At 52.2% G+C, this 19366-nt stretch overlaps 1 protein-coding gene across 1 annotated transcript in view; it reads left to right on the top strand.

The window, feature by feature from the left end:
- The window catches only part of CPT1B (carnitine palmitoyltransferase 1B), a 203219-nt gene extending 191240 nt beyond the window's left edge, over window positions 1-11979 (top strand). The window contains exons 14-17 of the mRNA XM_075599234.1: window positions 4978-5130; window positions 6085-6197; window positions 8987-9079; window positions 11703-11979. Of these exons, the coding sequence (XP_075455349.1) occupies window positions 4978-5130; window positions 6085-6197; window positions 8987-9079; window positions 11703-11811 (468 nt within the window). The 3' untranslated portion in view covers window positions 11812-11979. The remainder of the gene's footprint in view (window positions 1-4977; window positions 5131-6084; window positions 6198-8986; window positions 9080-11702) is intronic.
- Window positions 11980-19366: the final 7387 nt, after the last annotated feature.

Genomic DNA, 19366 nt, shown 5'->3' with positions numbered 1-19366 from the left:
CTACGCCTGATGTCTAAAGTTTTCAGATATAACTACAGGTTTCTCTGTCTATGTTTTTTCCTTGCATTTATGATACCTCTGTGACTGATGCAAAGGTCTCAAAAGGTCAGCTCTCCTATCTTGTGTCTCTCTGTGTCTAATATTCCTGTTGTTCGTTCTAATGCTTCTGCTTTAAAAACACATTTCCGCTTTACTGGTTTCTTGGGAAGTTTGGTTTCCCTACAGTATGTCCGAAGTTATGACTCCCACTCTGAAAACAGTCTTGAGCAGTAAATGTGAACACAGTACCACTGATTCTTCAGAACTTCTCAAAGCAAGGAAGAAGAAGAAAAAGAAAGGAGGTATTACTGTGGAAGTTGCAGAAGGAATTAAGGATGAACCTTTAACCTCAGAGTCTGTATTGGATGAAAGAGATATGCTGCAGCTTAAGGCAACTCACAGACGTATCCCAAGAATAGTGGAAGAAAAGAAAGATGTATTTAAACAAGGAAAAGATGCCCTAACTCAGACACTTCAATCTGCACGAAAAGAGATTGATTGTCTTCATGGACGTTTAGATAAAGCGCAAGAAGCCAAGGCTGCACTCCAGAGCTGTCTATCCTCAGCAATTGTTAAGTGTGTTCTCCAGGAAAAAAGAAAAGCACCAGTTGGAGAGTGACCTGGATGTCATGTCAGGTGAGCTGGAGAAGGCATATGCTGATGCTGCTGAGGATCAGCGCCTCGCTTCTAAAAGTAACGAATTCCTGGAAATCTCTATGAAGGAAATTGACAGGCTTAATACAGAGCTTAAAGTCTCCCAGGAGGAGATTTGCTACTTCAAAAAAGAGATGGAAGTCGTTCGGGAGGAGAGATGCTACTTGAAAACAGAGATAAATTCTATGAGAGACGCCTCCGAAGAGTTAAATAGTAAGTTTGAAACTATAAACCAAATGAGTAAGAACTTCTCTGTCCAAGCCAGTGAAGGAGATAAAAGACTCCATGAATCAGAAGAGGAGAAGAGACTATTGATAGAAGAAAAGTCAAGGATGCAATTAGCACTGGAAAAAGCAGAGGGTGACTGGGAAAAAGAAAAATATCAGTTGGAGAATGACAGGGTGATCTTGTCAAGTAAGCTGGAGAAGGCCTACGCTGATTCTGCCCAGTACCAGACTTTCATGGCTCAAGTTGACGCAGCACTGGAAGCATCTCAGAAAGAGGTTCACAAGCTTACAACAGAGCTGGAAGCCTCTAAGGAGAAGAGTTGCCACTTCAACACAGAACTATGTTCATTGAGAGAAATCTTCGAAGGATTAAATATCAGTTTTGAAACTGTAAGCCAAGAGTGCAAGAATCTCTATGTCCAAGTCAGTGAAGGAGATAAGAAACTCCATGAATTAGGAGAGGAGAAGAAAAAGTTGACCCGGGAAAAAATAGACATGTAGACAGCACTGCAGAATGCAGAGAGAGTGCTGCTAGAAGAACGTGTCTCCCTGGAGCAACGCACACAAGCAGAAAATATGCTACAGAGTCAGCTGCAAAAACTGCATACACATCTACAGGACACGAGGGAGAATGGGTGAATGCTGAGGAAAAGCAGCGAGTTCTGCGGGAAGAAAGTTTCCAGACTGCCTACAAGGTAAAAATGCTGCAAGAGTATTTAAGTACCCAGTGTGCCCCAAAGAGCAGCATGAGCAGCTGAATGCCACACTGAGCATAACCAGAGCCTCTCTGGAGAAGGAGCTTAGAGCCCTGGTAACCCTGTATGAGAGGGAGCACAAGGCGGTCCAGACACTGAAGCAAGACTTAGAGGAGCAGAGACACTGCTCCATCCCTAACAGCCAGTACACCCAAGAGAAAGAGACCTGGAAAAGACAAGCTGCTGAGACCATAGCAAAGGAATTTGCAGAGCTCCAAGACGTGATGAGGGATGCATGGAAGCGAGCTCAAAATGATCACAGTGAAGAGATGAAAGCCCTGAGAAGAGAATTGCAGGATGAACTTAACCAGGGATCTCTCACTGAGGAGTGGAAATTGCAACAACACCTAAAAATGAAAGAGCTAAAGCTGACAGCTGAACACACATCACAGTATCTCACAGCGCTGCAGGCGCAGATCGCTGAGCTGAAGACACAGCTTGCCAAAAAACAAAGGGAGGAGGTGTCCGTCCGTCAAGTGGCTTGCCTAACACTGCGCTATGAGGTCAAGATGGCTGATGCCTGCAAAGTGTTGAATCACACAGCCCATGAGAAGGCCCGGCTGCAGCTTGACAAGGCCTGGGAGGAGTACCGGCAGCTACAGGTTAGAAATAAAGAAAAAGAAACACATTTAAGCCGTGTTCTAAGTCAGCCGGGAGATATGGAGTCGCGACTCAACTCCAAAGAAGCTGAACTGACAACTGCTTTGAGTGGGAAAAGAAGTGCAGAAGGACAGCTTCAAGAGCTGAAAACTCAAATAGCTGGTCTTTCATTGGGTGATGCCACAAAACGGCAGTCGCAAGAGGAGACCATGGAGAGCGAACTCTGTGTCCCCATTGACTCATGTGGAAAGGCTGCACCCGTCCTTCATGCCCACGTTCCTGATGTCTCTGCCCCTGCATTTGGGTTGAACGCATCCATTCGGAGGTTCTTTGCAGCACCCAATGTACCTGTTGCTCCTGTGATTAGGATAAATGCACCTCTCACAGATTTCCCATCAGCACTTGACGTACACACTAAGTTGGCCTTCCATCAAGGTTTCCCTGAAGAGCCTGGAGGATCGTCCGGAGAACGCTCTCGAGAGGGGGGAGTAATGTCAGGGTCGCCTAGACCTCCTGCCTAGCCATACTGTAGTTCTTCTCTGTCCACCGGGTGTGCTGCTGCCTTCTGTGTGCTCTAGGGTTCCTCTGTCTGTCTGTCCTGTTGTTGCTCCTGTCTCTGTCCTTTATAGCTTCTGCTTCCTGGTTGGTTCAATTGCCTTTGTTTCGAGTCAGACTCCTATGCACATGCCTCTGTCTTTGATCCTTATCTGTTCCTGTATTGATTCTGTTCTTAGTAAAGACCCTTGCTGGTAATCTGGCTTGTCCCTGTTTGTTCCCTGGTCTCAGTCCCTGCTCCGCGGTCTCAGTCCCAGCTCCCCGGTCTCAGTCCCTGCTCCCCGGTCTCAGTCCCTGCTCCCAGACCTGTTCCTGCACCCCTGTCCTGTTCCAGTCTCCTCGTTGCCGACCTCTGCTTGTTACCCGACTTCGCTATGTAACGCCTGCCTCGGACCCCTGCTTGTTACCCGACTTCGCTATTGTAACGTACGTGCCTGTCACAAACAAGGAGGGACCCCGATACTGAGGTGAGATGGGTAACAAACTGCACCCACAGCTACGGGGACACGCCTGGAAAGTGGAAAATAGGCGTCTGGAACCGTCTGGGAGTATAAGGTAAAGTAAGATACTCGCCAGACGAGAAGGGAGATTCCAGAAGATAGGTGGTACCGAGAGCCTGGGGTCCAGAGCCGGGAGGTAGGATGGAATGGGGTGTCCAGGGGGTCAGGATACAGACCAGGGGTAGAAGACCAGAGCGGATCCACAGCCAGGCCGGTTCGGTACGCAAAGGATCACTGAGGAGACAAAGAGACAGGAATTGAGACAGAAAAGCCACAGGAAATGCTGGGGAAACCAGCGTAGCCGCTACAGCGCGGCGCAGGCGAAATCTGCCAGGAACAAGGAAAGCAGCGCCGGGGCTGCTATGCAAGAAGGCCTTGGGATGCCGGGGACTGGAAGCAGGATACAAGGCACAAGGAGGCGTGGCAGGCCAAACAGAGAGTCTGTGACAAGCACAGTTACTTTCAACTTGGATTGCAAAGTCTATGTCCAGCAACTTCCTGAGGGCGGGGCAGGCACTAAATAGCACAGGAAGCCAATCAGGCCAGAGCTGCACAGGAGGCAGCAGGAGGCAGGGGATTGCAGAAGCAGGGAATAGATTGTCTGGAACCTGCAAAGCTCCGGATGGATGGGCTCCAGCCAAAGCCAGGAGTGGATTCCTGACAGCTATCTGCCACCTGCCTCGGACCTCTGATTGTGACCCCTACTACGCTCCTGCTGTTCCGGCCACCGAGATCCTACCCGCCACAGGAGTCTCCCGTGACAATAACGCAGGGAGCTGGTGACTCGAGTTATTACTTCTAATCTTATACAGGGTAAAGACAGTGGGCCATATTTACTAAGTAGTGTTCTGCCATAAGGCACCTCCGGTGCTGGAATACATTATAGCCTGGTCACATACATGGACTATAAGGTGTCTTCCCGCGGCAGAAGGCGCATCATGGCGGTAGGCTGCTTATTAGATATGCTTCTCTATCCCAGAAGAGGGTAAAATGCCCTGTACAGATATGAGCACTCAATGAGAAGTACAGCTCATAACTTAGTATCCTGTGACAGTGGTACCAACCATCAGCTGGTTTAGCTCACACTAGTAGAGCTGTTGCCTAGAAAAGTAGTGGTTGTGGGTTCTAGTCCTGTCTGGTCTGACACCATTGCGGTCACTTGGTGCCTTAGGCTTAATATCAATTCAATATAGTTGTTATGGAAATCCTTTTACAAAGTGTGTGATGTGACTCATTTAAATATACTTTGCATATCTCCCGGGGTACCTCAGGCGTGCTCCTTTTTCAAAACACCCACACCCACCCACCCCCGCGGGTCACGTGTCGGCCAGGGAGCTCATGCAGGTCACACATGTCAGCCAGGAAGCAACCCACGTGACACGTGTCAGTCAGAGAGCTCACACGGGTCACACGTGTCAGTCAAGGAACTCCTGCGGGTCACTTGTCAGGGAGAGGGGGGCATCATACCGTTACCTTATAAACTCTGGGTCAGTATTTCCTAGTAGTACCCCAGTCAGTATCCCCCCCCATACACCCCCCCCTGCACATGAGTATAAATTCCATAGAGTGAGTATCAATACTTCAGTGCCTATAAAAAAACACCTACAGCCAGTGTCCCCCATCTGACTCCGGCCCTTTGTCCCACAGCTGGACACGCGCCTGGCTCTGTACCGCGCCGCTGCTGAACGGCACCAGCTCATGTATCGTTTGGCAATGACAGGACAGGGTATCGACCGGCACCTCTTCTGTCTGTACCTCGTGTCACGTTACCTGGGTACTGAGTCCCCCTTCCTTCAGCAGGTGAGAGCACCCAGTATCCCTGTGCTGCAGGTACTCTCTCTGTATGCTGCAGGTACTCTCCCTGTATACTGCAAGTACTCTCCCTGTATACTGCAAGTACTCTCTCTGTATAATGCAGGTACTCTCCCTGTATACTGCAGGTACTCTCTCTGTATACTGCAGGTACTATCTCTGTATACTGCAGGTACTCTCTCTGTATACTGCAGGTACTCTCTCTGTATACTGCAGGTACTCTCCCTGTATACTGCAGGTACTCTCCCTGTATACTGCAGGTACTCTCCCTGTATACTGCAAGTACTCTCTCTGTATACTGCAGGTACTCTCCCTGTATACTGCAGGTACTCTCCCTGTATACTGCAGGTACTCTCTCTGTATACTGCAAGTACTCTCCCTGTATACGGCAAGTACTCTCCCTGTATACTGCAAGTACTCTCCCTGTATACTGCAGGTACTCTCCCTGTATACTGCAGGTACTCTCCCTGTATACTGCAGGTACTCTCCCTGTATACTGCAGGTACTCTCTCTGTATACTGCAGGTACTCTCCCTGTATACTGCAGGTACTCTCCCTGTATACTGCAGGTACTCTCTCTGTATACTGCAAGTACTCTCCCTGTATACGGCAAGTACTCTCCCTGTATACGGCAAGTACTCTCCCTGTATACTGCAAGTACTCTCCCTGTATACTGCAGGTACTCTCTCTGTATACTGCAGGTACTCTCCCTGTATACTGCAGGTACTCTCCCTGTATACTGCAGGTACTCTCTCTGTATAATGCAGGTACTCTCCCTGTATACTGCAGGTACTCTCTCTGTATACTGCAGGTACTCTCTCTGTATACTGCAGGTACTCTCCCTGTATGCTGCAGGTACTCTCCCTGTATACTGCAGGTACTCTCTCTGTATACTGCAGGTACTCTCTCTGTATACTGCAGGTACTCTCTCTGTATACTGCAGGTACTCTCTGAGCCTGGCGTCTCTCAACATCTCAGACTCCGCAGCAGCAGCAGAAATTGTTTGATTTGGAGAAGTTCCCGAATCACGTGTCGGCAGGAGGGGGGTTTGGACCGGTCAGTAAGAGGGGTAGGGGGGGGGCGGGTTAATTGGTCATATCAGGGGGTTTGGACTGGTCAGTGATAGGGGGATTTGGACCAGGCCCTGATGGGGGAAGGGAGGGAACTGGTCAGTGACAGGGGGGGTTGGCCCAGTCAGTGGGGAGGGGATAGGTTTGTACCGGTCAGTCATAGGCTGGAGGTGAGGGACATCCAGTCAGTGTCAGGGAAAAGAGGAAGAAAATGAGGGAGGGGAAAGGTTAGCAAGGGGGGGGGGGGTTCAACTCCACACACTCTCTAACATAACTCACAAGATACAACACACCTCTAACATAACTCCACACTCCCTCTAACATAACTCCACACTCCCTCTAACATAACTCCACACACCCTCTAACATTACTCCACTCCCTCTAACATAACTCCACACTCCCTCTAACATAACTCCACACTCCCTCTAACATAACTCCACACCCTCTAACATAACTCCACACTCTAACATAACTCCACACTCCCTCTAACATAACTCCACACTCCCTCTAACATAACTCCACACTCCCTCTAACATAACTCCACACTCCTCTAACATAACTCCACACTCCCTCTAACATAACTCCACACTCCCTCTAACATAACTCCACTCCCTCTAACATAACTCCACACTCCCTCAAACATAACTCCACACTCCCTCTAACATAACTCCACACTCCCTCTAACATAACTCCACACCCTCTAACATAACTCCACACTCCCTCTAACATAACTCCACTCCCTCTAACATAACTCCACTCCCTCTAACATAACTCCACTCCTCTAACATAACTCCACACCCTCTAACATAACTCCACACTCTAACATAACTCCACACCCTCTAACATAACTCCACACTCCCTCTAACATAACTCCACACTCCCTCTAACATAACTCCACACTCCCTCTAACATAACTCCACACTCCCTATAACATAACTCCACGCCCTCTAACATAACTCCACACTCCCTCTAACATAGCTCCACACTCCCTCTAATATAATTCCACACTCCCTCTAACATAACTCCACACTCCCTCAAACATAACTCCACACCCTCTAACATAACTCCACACCTCTAACATAACTCCACACTCCTCTAACATAACTCCACACTCCTCTAACATAACTCCACTCCCTCTAACATAACTCCACACCCTCTAACATAACTCCACACCCTCTAACATAACTCCACACTCCTCTAACGTAACTCCACACCCTCTAACATAAATCCACAATCTCTAACATAACTCCACACTCCCTCTAACATAACTCCACACTCTCTAACATAACTCCACACCCTCTAACATAACTCCACACCCTCTAACATAACTCCACACACCCTCTAACATAACTCCACACCCTCTAACATAACTCCACACTCCCTCTAACATAACTCCACACTCCCTCTAACATAACTCCACACCCTCTAACATAACTCCATATCCTCTAACATAACTCCATATCCTCTAACATAACTCCACACCTCTAACATAACTCCACATCCTCTAACATAACTCCACTCCTCTAACATAACTCCACACTCCCTCTAACATAACTCCACACCCTCTAGCATACTGTAACTCCACAGTCTGTAACATAACGCCACACTCTCATTACTAAGGGCTGTGTCAGCATCATGACTCTCTCTCTCTCTCTAACTCCATCTTTTTCTCTTTTCCGGTCTGTCTCTTCCTCTTCCTGTCTCTCCCGCCTGTGACTCTCTCTCTCCCCCTCTTCCTCTCTCACCCGATCTCTACCTCTACCTCTCTCTCTCTCTCTCTCTCTCTCTCTCTCTCTCTCTCTCACTCTCACTCTCACTCTCACTCTCTCTCCCTTTCTCCCTCTGTGCCCCTGGTTCTCTCTTCCTGTCTTTCTCGCTCTCCATCTCTACCTCTCCCCATCTCTCACTCTCATCTCTGCCTCCCTGTGTTTATCACTCTCCCTGTGTGTGTCTCTCTCTCTCTCCATGTCTCTCTCTCTTTTCCTCTATCCCTATCTCTCTCCCTGTATCTCTCTTTTACTCTCTCTGTCCCCCCCCCCCTTATCTCACCCCCCTATCTCTTTCTCCTCCCCCCGGTCTCTCTCCTCCCCCTCCGTCTCTCTCCTCCCCCCTGTCTCTCTCTCCTCCCCCCTGTCTCTCTCCTCCCCCTCTCCCCCTCTCCATCTCTGCTCCCCCCGGTCTCTCTCCTCCCCCTACCTGTCTCCCCTCCGCCATCTCTCTCCTCGCCCCGGTCTCTCTCTCACCCCCCATATTTATATCCCTCTCCTCCTCCCTGTCTCTCTCCTCCCCCATCTCTGTCTCTCCTCCTCCTCTCCATCTCTGCTTCCCTCTCCATCTCTCCTCCCCCTGCCTCTCTCTCCTCCCCATCGCTCTCCTCCCCATCGCTCTCCTCCCCCCGGTCTGTCTCTCCACCCCTGTCTCTCAATCTCCCTCCCTGTCCCTCTCTCTCCTCCCACCCTGTCTCTCTCTCTCCTTCCCACCCTGTCGCTCTCTCTCTCCTCCCCATCTCTCTCTCTCTAACACCCTATATCGCTCTCTTACTCTCTCCCGTCTCTCTTTCCCTCTCTCTCCCCCCCCCCCCGGTGTGTCTCTCTCTCCCCCCCCCCCCGGTGTGTCTCTCTCCCCCCCCCATCGGTGTGTCTCTCTCTCCCCCCCCCCCGGTGTGTCTCTCTCTCCCCCCCCGGTGTGTCTCTCTCTCCCGCTGTGTGTCTCTCTCCCCCCCCCCCGGTGTGTCTCTCCCCCCCCCCCTCGGTGTGTCTCTCTCTCCCCTCCCAGGTGGCGGATGATGGTTATGGCGTCTCTTACATCTTTGCTGGGGAAAATCTCATCACGCTGCACATCTCCAGCAAGTTCTCCAGCCCAGAGACGGTGAGCTCTTGAGGAGAGGGCATCAGAGAGCAGGGAGGGGGTGGGAGACGGGGCAGAGGGCAGGAAAGGGGTGGGAGAAGGGGCAGAGGGCAGCGAGGGGGTGGGAGATTGGGCAGAAGGCAGGAAAGGGGTGGGAGAAGGGGTGGACAGAGGGCAGGAGCGATGTAGAGGGGTATGAGATTATAGAGGGGTGTGTGTGAGGGCATAGACAGAGAATCCCAATGCTACATCCAACATGACAGAAATACACAGTAACATACTTATATATTCTCTTGAAATAGGGTCATTTAGTTTAACCCTTTGGCCAAAGCGTTGTAAGCTTGCGAGCCACGACAAGGCAGACCCAGTTCACAAGGCCTAACACTACCAGATAAAATACTAATATACCTCTATTAGGATTAAAATTCTCATTTACCTCTATTAGGAGGGAGACAGACCACAGTGGGTCTATATCCAGCAGAATGATAGGACCTGCAAACTAGGGAAGTGGGGAGGGGCGGGCTTAAACCCTGGGAAGGAGGAGCCACTAATCTCCACCAGCTGGGAATAGGTTAACAGAACACAAAACCCCAGTAAGCTCTTTTTGGGAACCCCTGAGCCCCACAAAATATATATATATATGTATATAAGTGTCAAAATGGAGAGCTATTGAGCGTGGCAAATGTATACAACAAGCGACAGAGAAGCCCAATGCTACATCCAACGTGACAAAAATACACAGGAAAATACTTATATATTCTCTTGAAAAAGGGTCATTTAGTTTAACCCTTTGGCCAAAGCATTTTAATCCTAATATAGGTATATTAGTATTTTATCTGGTAGTGTTAGGACTTGCGAACAGGGTCTGCTCAATAGCACTCCTTTTTGACACTTATATACATATATATATTTTGTGGGGGCTCAGGGGTTCCCAAAAAGAGCTTGATGGGGTTTTGTGTGTTTTGTTAATATACACGCATATACAGAAATCATACAACATACACACATGTACAGAAATCATACAACATACACATGTATAGAAATCATACAACATACTCTCATGTACAGAAATCATACAACATACACACATGTACAGAAATCATACAACATACTCTCATGTACAGAAATCATACAACATACACTCATGTATAGAAATCATACAACATACATGGCATGTACAGAAATCATACAACATAAACTCATGTATAGAAATCATACAACATACACTCATGTACAGAAATCATACAACATACTCATGTACAGAAATCATACAACATACACTCATGTACAGAAATCATACAACATAAAAGCATGTACAGAAATCATACAACATACTCTCATGTACAGAAATCATACAACATACACTCATGTACAGAAATCATGCAACATACTCTCATGTACAGAAATCATACAACATACACTCATGTACAGAAATCATACAACATAAAAGCATGTACAGAAATCATACAACATACTCTCATGTACAGAAATCATACAACATACACTCATGTACAGAAATCATACAACATACACTCATGTACAGAAATCATACAACATACACGCATGTACAGAAATCATACAACATACACGCATGTACAGAAATCATACAACATACACGGCATGTACAGAAATCATACAACATACATGCATGTACAGAAATCATACAACATACACTCATGTATAGAAATCATACAACATACACTCATGTACAGAAATCATACAACACTCATGTACAGAAATCATACAACATACACTCATGTACAGAAATCATACAACATACACGCATGTACATAAATCTTACAACATACTCTCATGTACATAAATCATACAACATACACGGCATGTACAGAAATCATACAACATACACTCGTATTGAAATCATACAACATACTCTCATGTACAGAAATCGTACAACATACACGCATGTACAGAAATCGTACAACATACACGCATGTACAGAAATCATACAACATACACGCATGTACAGAAATCATACAACATACACGCATGTACAGAAATCATACAACATACACGCATGTACAGAAATCATACAACATACACGCATGTACAGAAATCATACAACATACACGCATGTATAGAAATCATACAACATACACTCATGTACAGAAATCATACAACATACTCTCATGTACAGAAATCATACAACATAAAAGCATGTACAGAAATCATACAACATACACTCATCTATAGAAATCATACAACATACATGACATGTACAGAAATCATACAACATACTCTCATGTACAGAAATCATACAACATACTCATGTACAGAAATCATACAACATACACTGTGGGTGTGTGTGTGTGTGTGTGTGTGTGTGTGTGTGTGTGTGTGTGTGTGTGTGTGTGTGTGTGTGTGTGTGTGTGTGTGTGTGTGTGTATATCAGGGTAACATCTGATCTCCTCAATAACGTAATACTTTGGGAAGAATCGGGGTATTATGAGTAATGTATCAGGATTAGGGCATGAGGTATCAGCATTGTGTATCAGAGTCAGGGTGTCCCCCTCTCATGATTAGGGTATTATTATTATAAGGGTATCCTGATATTAGAGTATTAGTACCTAGTTATAACGGTATTACTCTTTCTTGGTGTGTCTGATTCTGTGTGTTTTCCCCCCAGAATTCACACCGTTTCGGGCTGGGTATCTGTCAATCCATGCGGGATCTGGGACATCTCCTCACTGGCACCGCCCACGTGGGACACTGACTCCGCCCACGTGGGACACTGACTCCGCCCACGTGGGACACTGACTCCGCCCACGTGGGACACTGACTCCGCCCACGTGGGACACTGACCGCCGCGAGGCCACGACGCGTGCCACTTTCTTATCACATACCTCCTGATCAGCTTGATAGGATTATTATTTACACTGTAATTATAAATACTTATTCATGTCTGTCCTCACGTTGTGATTGGATGCTGTGTGTCCGAGTGACAATGGGAGCCGCGCGTAGTACTGATACTCAGCCTGAACCTACACATGCTTCATCTGGGAGCGGGAGACTGGGGAGAGGTAGAGATGGGACAGATGAGGAAGGCAGGGAGGGGTTGGGAGCGGGAGACAGCAGGTAGAGGTGGGATAGATGAGGAAGGCAGGGAGGGGTTGGGAGTGGGAGATAGCGGGGAGAGGTAGAGGTGGGACAGATGAGGAAGGCAGGGAGCGGGAGACAGTGGGGAGAGGTAGAGATGGGACAGGTGAGGAAGGCAGGGAGGGGTTGGGAGCGGGCGACAGCAGGTAGAGGTGGGACAGGTGAAGGCAGGGAGGGGTTGGGAGTGGGAGACAGCGGGGAGAGGTAGAGATGGGACAGATGAGGAAGGCAGGGAGCGGGAGACAGTGGGGAGAGGTAGAGATGGGACAGGTGAAGAAGGCAGGGAGGGGTTGGGAGCGGGAGACAGTGGGGAGAGGTAGAGATGGGACAGGTGAGGAAGGCAGGGAGGGGTTGGGAGCGGGCGACAGCAGGTAGAGTGGGACAGGTGAAGGCAGGGAGGGGTTGGGAGTGGGAGACAGCGGGGAGAGGTAGAGATGGGACAGGTGAGGAAGGCAGGGAGGGGTTGGGAGCGGGAGACTGGGGAGAGGTAGAGATGGGACAGATGAGGAAGGCAGGGAGGGGTTGGGAGCGGGAGACAGTGGGAGAGGTAGAGGTGGGACAGGTAAAGAAGGCAGGGAGGGGTTGGGAGCGGGAGACAGCAGGGAGAGGTAGAGGTGGGACAGATGAAGAAGGCAGGGAGGGGTTGGGAGCGGAAGACAGCAGGTAGAGGTGGGACAGGTGAAGAAGGCAGGGAGGGGTTGGGAGTGGGAGACAGCGGGGAGAGGTAGAGGTGGGACAGGTGAAGAAGGCAGGGAGAGGTTGGGAGTGGGAGACAGCGGGAAGAGGTAGAGGTGGGACAGGTGAAGAAGGCAGGGATGGGTTGGGAGTGGGAAACAGCGGGGAGAGGTAGAGGTGGGACAGGTGAAGAAGGCAGGGAGGGGTTGGGAGTGGGAGACAGCGGGGAGAGGTAGAGGTGGGACAGGTGAAGAAGGCAGGGAGGGGTTGGGAGTGGAGACAGCGGGGCGAGGTAGAGGTGGGACAGGTGAGGAAGACAGGGAGGGGTTGGGAGTGGGAGACAGCAGGGAGAGGTAGAGGTGGGACAGGTGAAGAAGGCAAGGAGGGGTTGGGAGCGGAAGACAGCAGATAGAGGTGGGACAGGTGAAGAAGGCAGGGAGGGGTTGGGAGCGGGAGACAGCAGGTAGAGGTGGGACAGGTGAAGAAGGCAGGGAGGATTTGGGAGCGGGAGACAGCAGGTAGAGGTGGGACAGGTGAGGAAGGCAGGGAGGGGTTGGGAGCGGGAGGCAGCGATGGGACAGGTGAAGAAGGCAGGGAGGGGTTGGGAGCGGGAGACAGCAGGTAGAGGTGGGACAGGTGAGGAAGGCAGGGAGGGGTTGGAGCGGGAGGCAGCGATGGGACAGGTGAGGAAGGCAGGGAGGGGTTTGGAGTGGGAGACAGCGGGGAGGTAGAGGTGGACAGATGAGGAAGGCAGGGAAGGGTTGGGAGCGGGAGACAGCGGGAGAGGTAGAGGTGGGACAGATGAAGAAGGCAGGGAGGGGTGGGAGCGGAAGACAGCAGGTAGAGGTGGGACAGGTGAAGAAGGCAGGGAGGGGTTGGGAGTGGGAGACAGCGGGGAAAGGTAGAGGTGGGACAGGTGAGGAAGACAGGGAGGGGTTGGGAGTGGGAGACAGCAGGGAGAGATAGAGGTGGGACAGGTGAAGAAGGCAGGGAGGGGTTGGGAGCGCAAGACAGCAGATAGAGGTGGGACAGGTGAAGAAGGCAGGGAGGGGTTGGGAGCGGGAGACAGCAGGTAGAGGTGGGACAGGTGAGGAAGGCAGGGAGGGGTTGGGAGCGGGAGACAGCGGGGAGAGGTGGGACAGGTGAAGAAGGCAGGGAGGGGTTGGGAGCGGGAGACAGCAGGTAGAGGTGGGACAGGTGAAGAAGGCAGGGAGGGGTTGGGAGCGGGAGACAGCAGGTAGAGGTGGGACAGGTGAGGAAGGCAGGGAGGGGTTGGGAGCGGGAAGCAGCGATGGGACAGGTGAAGAAGGCAGGGAGGGGTTGGGAGCGGGAGACTGGGGAGAGGTAGAGATGGGACTGGTGAGGAAGGCAGGGAGGGGTTGGGAGCGGGAGACTGGGGAGAGGTAGAGATGGGACAGATGAGGAAGGCAGGGAGGGGTTGGGAGCGGGAGACAGTGGGGAGAGGTAGAGGTGGGACAGGTAAAGAAGGCAGGGAGGGGTTGGGAGCGGGAGACAGTGGGGAGAGGTAGAGATGGGACAGGTGAGGAAGGCAGGGAGGGGTTGGGAGCGGGAGACTGGGGAGAGGTAGAGATGGGACAGATGAGGAAGGCAGGGAGGGGTTGGGAGCGGGAGACAGTGGGGAGAGGTAGAGGTGGGACAGGTAAAGAAGGCAGGGAGGGGTTGGGAGCGGGAGACAGCAGGTAGAGGTGGGACAGGTGAAGGCAGGGAGGGGTTGGGAGTGGGAGACAGCGGGGAGAGGTAGAGGTGGGACAGGTGAGGAAGGCAGGGAGGGGTTGGGAGCGGGAGACTGGGGAGAGGTAGAGATGGGACAGGTGAGGAAGGCAGGGAGGGGTTGGGAGCGGGAGACTGGGGAGAGGTAGAGATGGGACAGGTGAGGAAGGCAGGGAGGGGTTGGGAGGGGGAGACAGTGGGGAGAGGTAGAGGTGGGACAGATGAAGAAGGCAGGGAGGGGTTGGGAGCGGAAGACAGCAGGTAGAGGTGGGACAGGTGAAGAAGGCAGGGAGGGGTTGGGAGCGGAAGACAGCAGGTAGAGGTGGGACAGGTGAAGAAGGCAGGGAGGGGTTGGGAGTGGGAGACAGCGGGGAGAGGTAGAGGTGGGACAGGTGAAGAAGGCAGGGAGAGGTTGGGAGTGGGAGACAGCGGGAAGAGGTAGAGGTGGGACAGGTGAAGAAGGCAGGGAGGGGTTGGGAGTGGGAGACAGCGGGGAGAGGTAGAGGTGGGACAGGTGAAGAAGGCAGGGAGGGGTTGGGAGTGGGAGACAGCGGGGAGAGGTAGAGGTGGGACAGGTGAAGAAGGCAGGGAGGGGTTGGGAGTGGGAGACAGCAGGGAGAGGTAGAGGTGGGACAGGTGAAGAAGGCAAGGAGGGGTTGGGAGCGGAAGACAGCAGATAGAGGTGGGACAGGTGAAGAAGGCAGGGAGGGGTTGGGAGCGGGAGACAGCAGGTAGAGGTGGGACAGGTGAAGAAGGCAGGGAGGATTTGGGAGCGGGAGACAGCAGGTAGAAGTGGGACAGGTGAGGAAGGCAGGGAGGGGTTGGGAGCGGGAGGCAGCGATGGGACAGGTGAAGAAGGCAGGGAGGGGTTGGGAGCGGGAGACAGCAGGTAGAGGTGGGACAGGTGAGGAAGGCAGGGAGGGGTTGGGAGCGGGAGGCAGCGATGGGACAGGTGAGGAAGGCAGGGAGGGGTTTGGAGTGGGAGACAGCGGGGAGGTAGAGGTGGGACAGATGAGGAAGGCAGGGAAGGGTTGGGAGCGGGAGACAGCGGGGAGAGGTAAAAGTGGGACAGATGAAGAAGGCAGGGAGGGGTTGGGAGCGGGAGACAACGGGGAGAGGTAGAGGTGGGACAGATGAAGAAGGCAGGGAGGGGTTGGGAGCGGAAGACAGCAGGTAGAGGTGGGACAGGTGAAGAAGGCAGGGAGGGGTTGGGAGTGGGAGACAGCGGGGAGAGGTAGAGGTGGGACAGGTGAGGAAGACAGCGAGGGGTTGGGAGTGGGAGACAGCAGGGAGAGATAGAGGTGGGACAGGTGAAGAAGGCAGGGAGGGGTTGGGAGCGGGAGACAGCAGGTAGAGGTGGGACAGGTGAGGAAGGCAGGGAGGGGTTGGGAGCGGGGAGAGGTGGGACAGGTGAGGAAGGCAGGGAGGGGTTGGGAGCGGGAGACAGCAGGTAGAGGTGGGACAGGTGAGGAAGGCAGGGAGGGGTTGGGAGCGGGAGACAGCGGGGAGAGGTGGGACAGGTGAAGAAGGCAGGGAGGGGTTGGGAGCGGGAGACAGCAGGTAGAGGTGGGACAGGTGAAGAAGGCAGGGAGGGGTTGGGAGCGGGAGACAGCAGGTAGAGGTGGGACAGGTGAGGAAGGCAGGGAGGGGTTGGGAGCGGGAGGCAGCGATGGGACAGGTGAAGAAGGCAGGGAGGGGTTGGGAGCGGGATACTGGGGAGAGGTAGAGATGGGACAGGTGAGGAAGGCAGGGAGGGGTTGGGAGCGGGAGACTGGGGAGAGGTAGAGATGGGACAGGTGAGGAAGGCAGGGAGGGGTTGGGAGCGGGAGACTGGGGAGAGGTAGAGATGGGACAGATGAGGAAGGCAGGGAGGGGTTGGGAGCGGAAGACAGCAGGTAGAGGTGGGACAGGTGAAGAAGGCAGGGAGGGGTTGGGAGTGGGAGACAGCGGGAAGAGGTAGAGGTGGGACAGGTGAAGAAGGCAGGCAGGGGTTGGGAGTGGGAGACAGCGGGGAGAGGTAGAGGTGGGACAGGTGAAGAAGGCAGGGAGGGGTTGGGAGTGGGAGACAGCGGGGAGAGGTAGAGGTGGGACAGGTGAAGAAGGCAGGGAGGGGTTGGGAGTGGGAGACAGCGGGGCGAGGTAGAGGTGGGACAGGTGAGGAAGACAGGGAGGGGTTGGGAGTGGGAGACAGCAGGGAGAGGTAGAGGTGGGACAGGTGAAGAAGGCAAGGAGGGGTTGGGAGCGGAAGACAGCAGATAGAGGTGGGACAGGTGAAGAAGGCAGGGAGGGGTTGGGAGCGGGAGACAGCAGGTAGAGGTGGGACAGGTGAAGAAGGCAGGGAGGATTTGGGAGCGGGAGACAGCAGGTAGAGGTGGGACAGGTGAGGAAGGCAGGGAGGGGTTGGGAGCGGGAGGCAGCGATGGGACAGGTGAAGAAGGCAGGGAGGGGTTGGGAGCGGGAGACAGCAGGTAGAGGTGGGACAGGTGAGGAAGGCAGGGAGGGGTTGGGAGCGGGAGGCAGCGATGGGACAGGTGAGGAAGGCAGGGAGGGGTTTGGAGTGGGAGACAGCGGGGAGGTAGAGGTGGGACAGATGAGGAAGGCAGGGAAGGGTTGGGAGCGGGAGACAGCGGGGAGAGGTAAAAGTGGGACAGATGAAGAAGGCAGGGAGGGGTTGGGAGCGGGAGACAGCGGGGAGAGGTAGAGGTGGGACAGATGAAGAAGGCAGGGAGGGGTTGGGAGCGGAAGACAGCAGGTAGAGGTGGGACAGGTGAAGAAGGCAGGGAGGGGTTGGGAGTGGGAGACAGCGGGGAGAGGTAGAGGTGGGACAGGTGAGGAAGACGGAGGGGTTGGGAGTGGGAGACAGAAAGGAGAGATAGAGGTGGGACAGGTGAAGAAGGCAGGGAGGGGTTGGGAGCGCAAGACAGCAGATAGAGGTGGGACAGGTGAAGAAGGCAGGGAGGGGTTGGGAGCGGGAGACAGCAGGTAGAGGTGGGACAGGTGAGGAAGGCAGGGAGGGGTTGGGAGCGGGAGACAGCGGGGAGAGGTGGGACAGGTGAAGAAGGCAGGGAGGGGTTGGGAGCGGGAGACAGCAGGTAGAGGTGGGACAGGTGAAGAAGGCAGGGAGGGGTTGGGAGCGGGAGACAGCAGGTAGAGGTGGGACAGGTGAAGAAGGCAGGGAGGGGTTGGGAGCGGGAGACAGCAGGTAGAGGTGGGACAGGTGAGGAAGGCAGGGAGGGGTTGGGAGAGGGAGACAGCAGGTAGAGGTGGGACAGGTGAGGAAGGCAGGGAGGGGTTGGGAGCGGGAGGCAGCGGGGAGAGGTAATCACGAACTATTCATGTGTGTGACAGTTATTCATAGGGACCTTTTCCCTTACTTGCACTGAGTGCATGCTATATGGTACTTTTCCCTTACTAGCACTGAGTGCATGCTATAGGGTACGTTTCCCTTACAAGCACTGAGTGCATGCTATAGGGTACGTTTCCCTTACAGGCACTGAGTGCATGCTATAGGGTACGTTTCCCTTACTAGCACTGAGTGCATGCTATAGGGTACGTTTCCCTTACAAGCACTGAGTGCATGCTATAGGGTACGTTTCCCTTACTAGCACTGAGTGCATGCTATAGGGTACGTTTCCCTTACTAGCACTGAGTGCATGCTATAGGGTACGTTTCCCTTACAAGCACTGAGTGCATGCTATAGGGTACGTTTCCCTTACTAGCACTGAGTGCATGCTATAGGGTACGTTTCCCTTACAAGCACTGAGTGCATGCTATAGGGTACGTTTCCCTTACTAGCACTGAGTGCATGCTATAGGGTACGTTTCCCTTACAAGCACTGAGCCGTAGGGACCTTTTTCGTTGGGAGCGTCTCTGCTCCGTCCGGATTCCTTTTGTGTTCATATTATTTGCCCTCCCCGGGGCACCTGCTTGTTTGATGATCTCCGGTCACCTTAGGTAGAGCGTGTTTCTTCTTGTGTGTGTCTATACAGACACACACTCACCCCTACACACAGATGCTCGCACAGACACACACACCCCTACACACAGATGCTCGCACACACACACACTCACCCCCACACAGAGATGCTCGCACAGACACACACACTCACCCCCACACAAAGATGCTCGCACAGACATACATATTAATACACACAATGACTCACACACACAGACATGCATGTTCACACACTGACACACACACACACACATTAATATACATACTGATCCCCACACACAGACATGCTCACACAGACACAAACACTAACCCCCATATATAAACATGCTCGCACACACACACGGACATGCTCACACAGATACACACATTAATACATGCACTGACCCCCATACAGACATGCTCGCACAGATACACACACTGACTCCCGCACACCAACATGCTTACACACACATACAATAATATACATACTGATGTACCCTACACACACACACACCACACACACATTAATAATATACACACTGATGTACACACACACGTGAGATATTTCAGAGCTTTTTACTACATAGGATAACGGTGTGTTCTCCAGAATCATATCACATCACAGGGTGACGTTACAGCATGGCAAGGCAAGGTCACAAGGGTCACTTCAGGACTTGTATTTACAGACAAAGTTTCGGTGTCCCCCACATGCGACATCATTCCACTTCTTATAACCCTGAGAGAGAAGAGAGGATTAGACAAGGGAGAGAATCCAGGAGCATGGAGACCATGCAACATCATTCCACTTCTTATACCCCGAGAGAGAAGAGAGGATTAGACAAGGGAGAGAATCC

This window comes from Ascaphus truei, chromosome 5 (assembly GCF_040206685.1).
Source record: "Ascaphus truei isolate aAscTru1 chromosome 5, aAscTru1.hap1, whole genome shotgun sequence".
Taxonomy (NCBI): Eukaryota; Metazoa; Chordata; class Amphibia; order Anura; family Ascaphidae; genus Ascaphus; species Ascaphus truei.
Note: the sequence above shows the minus strand (reverse complement) of the source record. Positions and strands in the feature narration are given on the sequence as shown.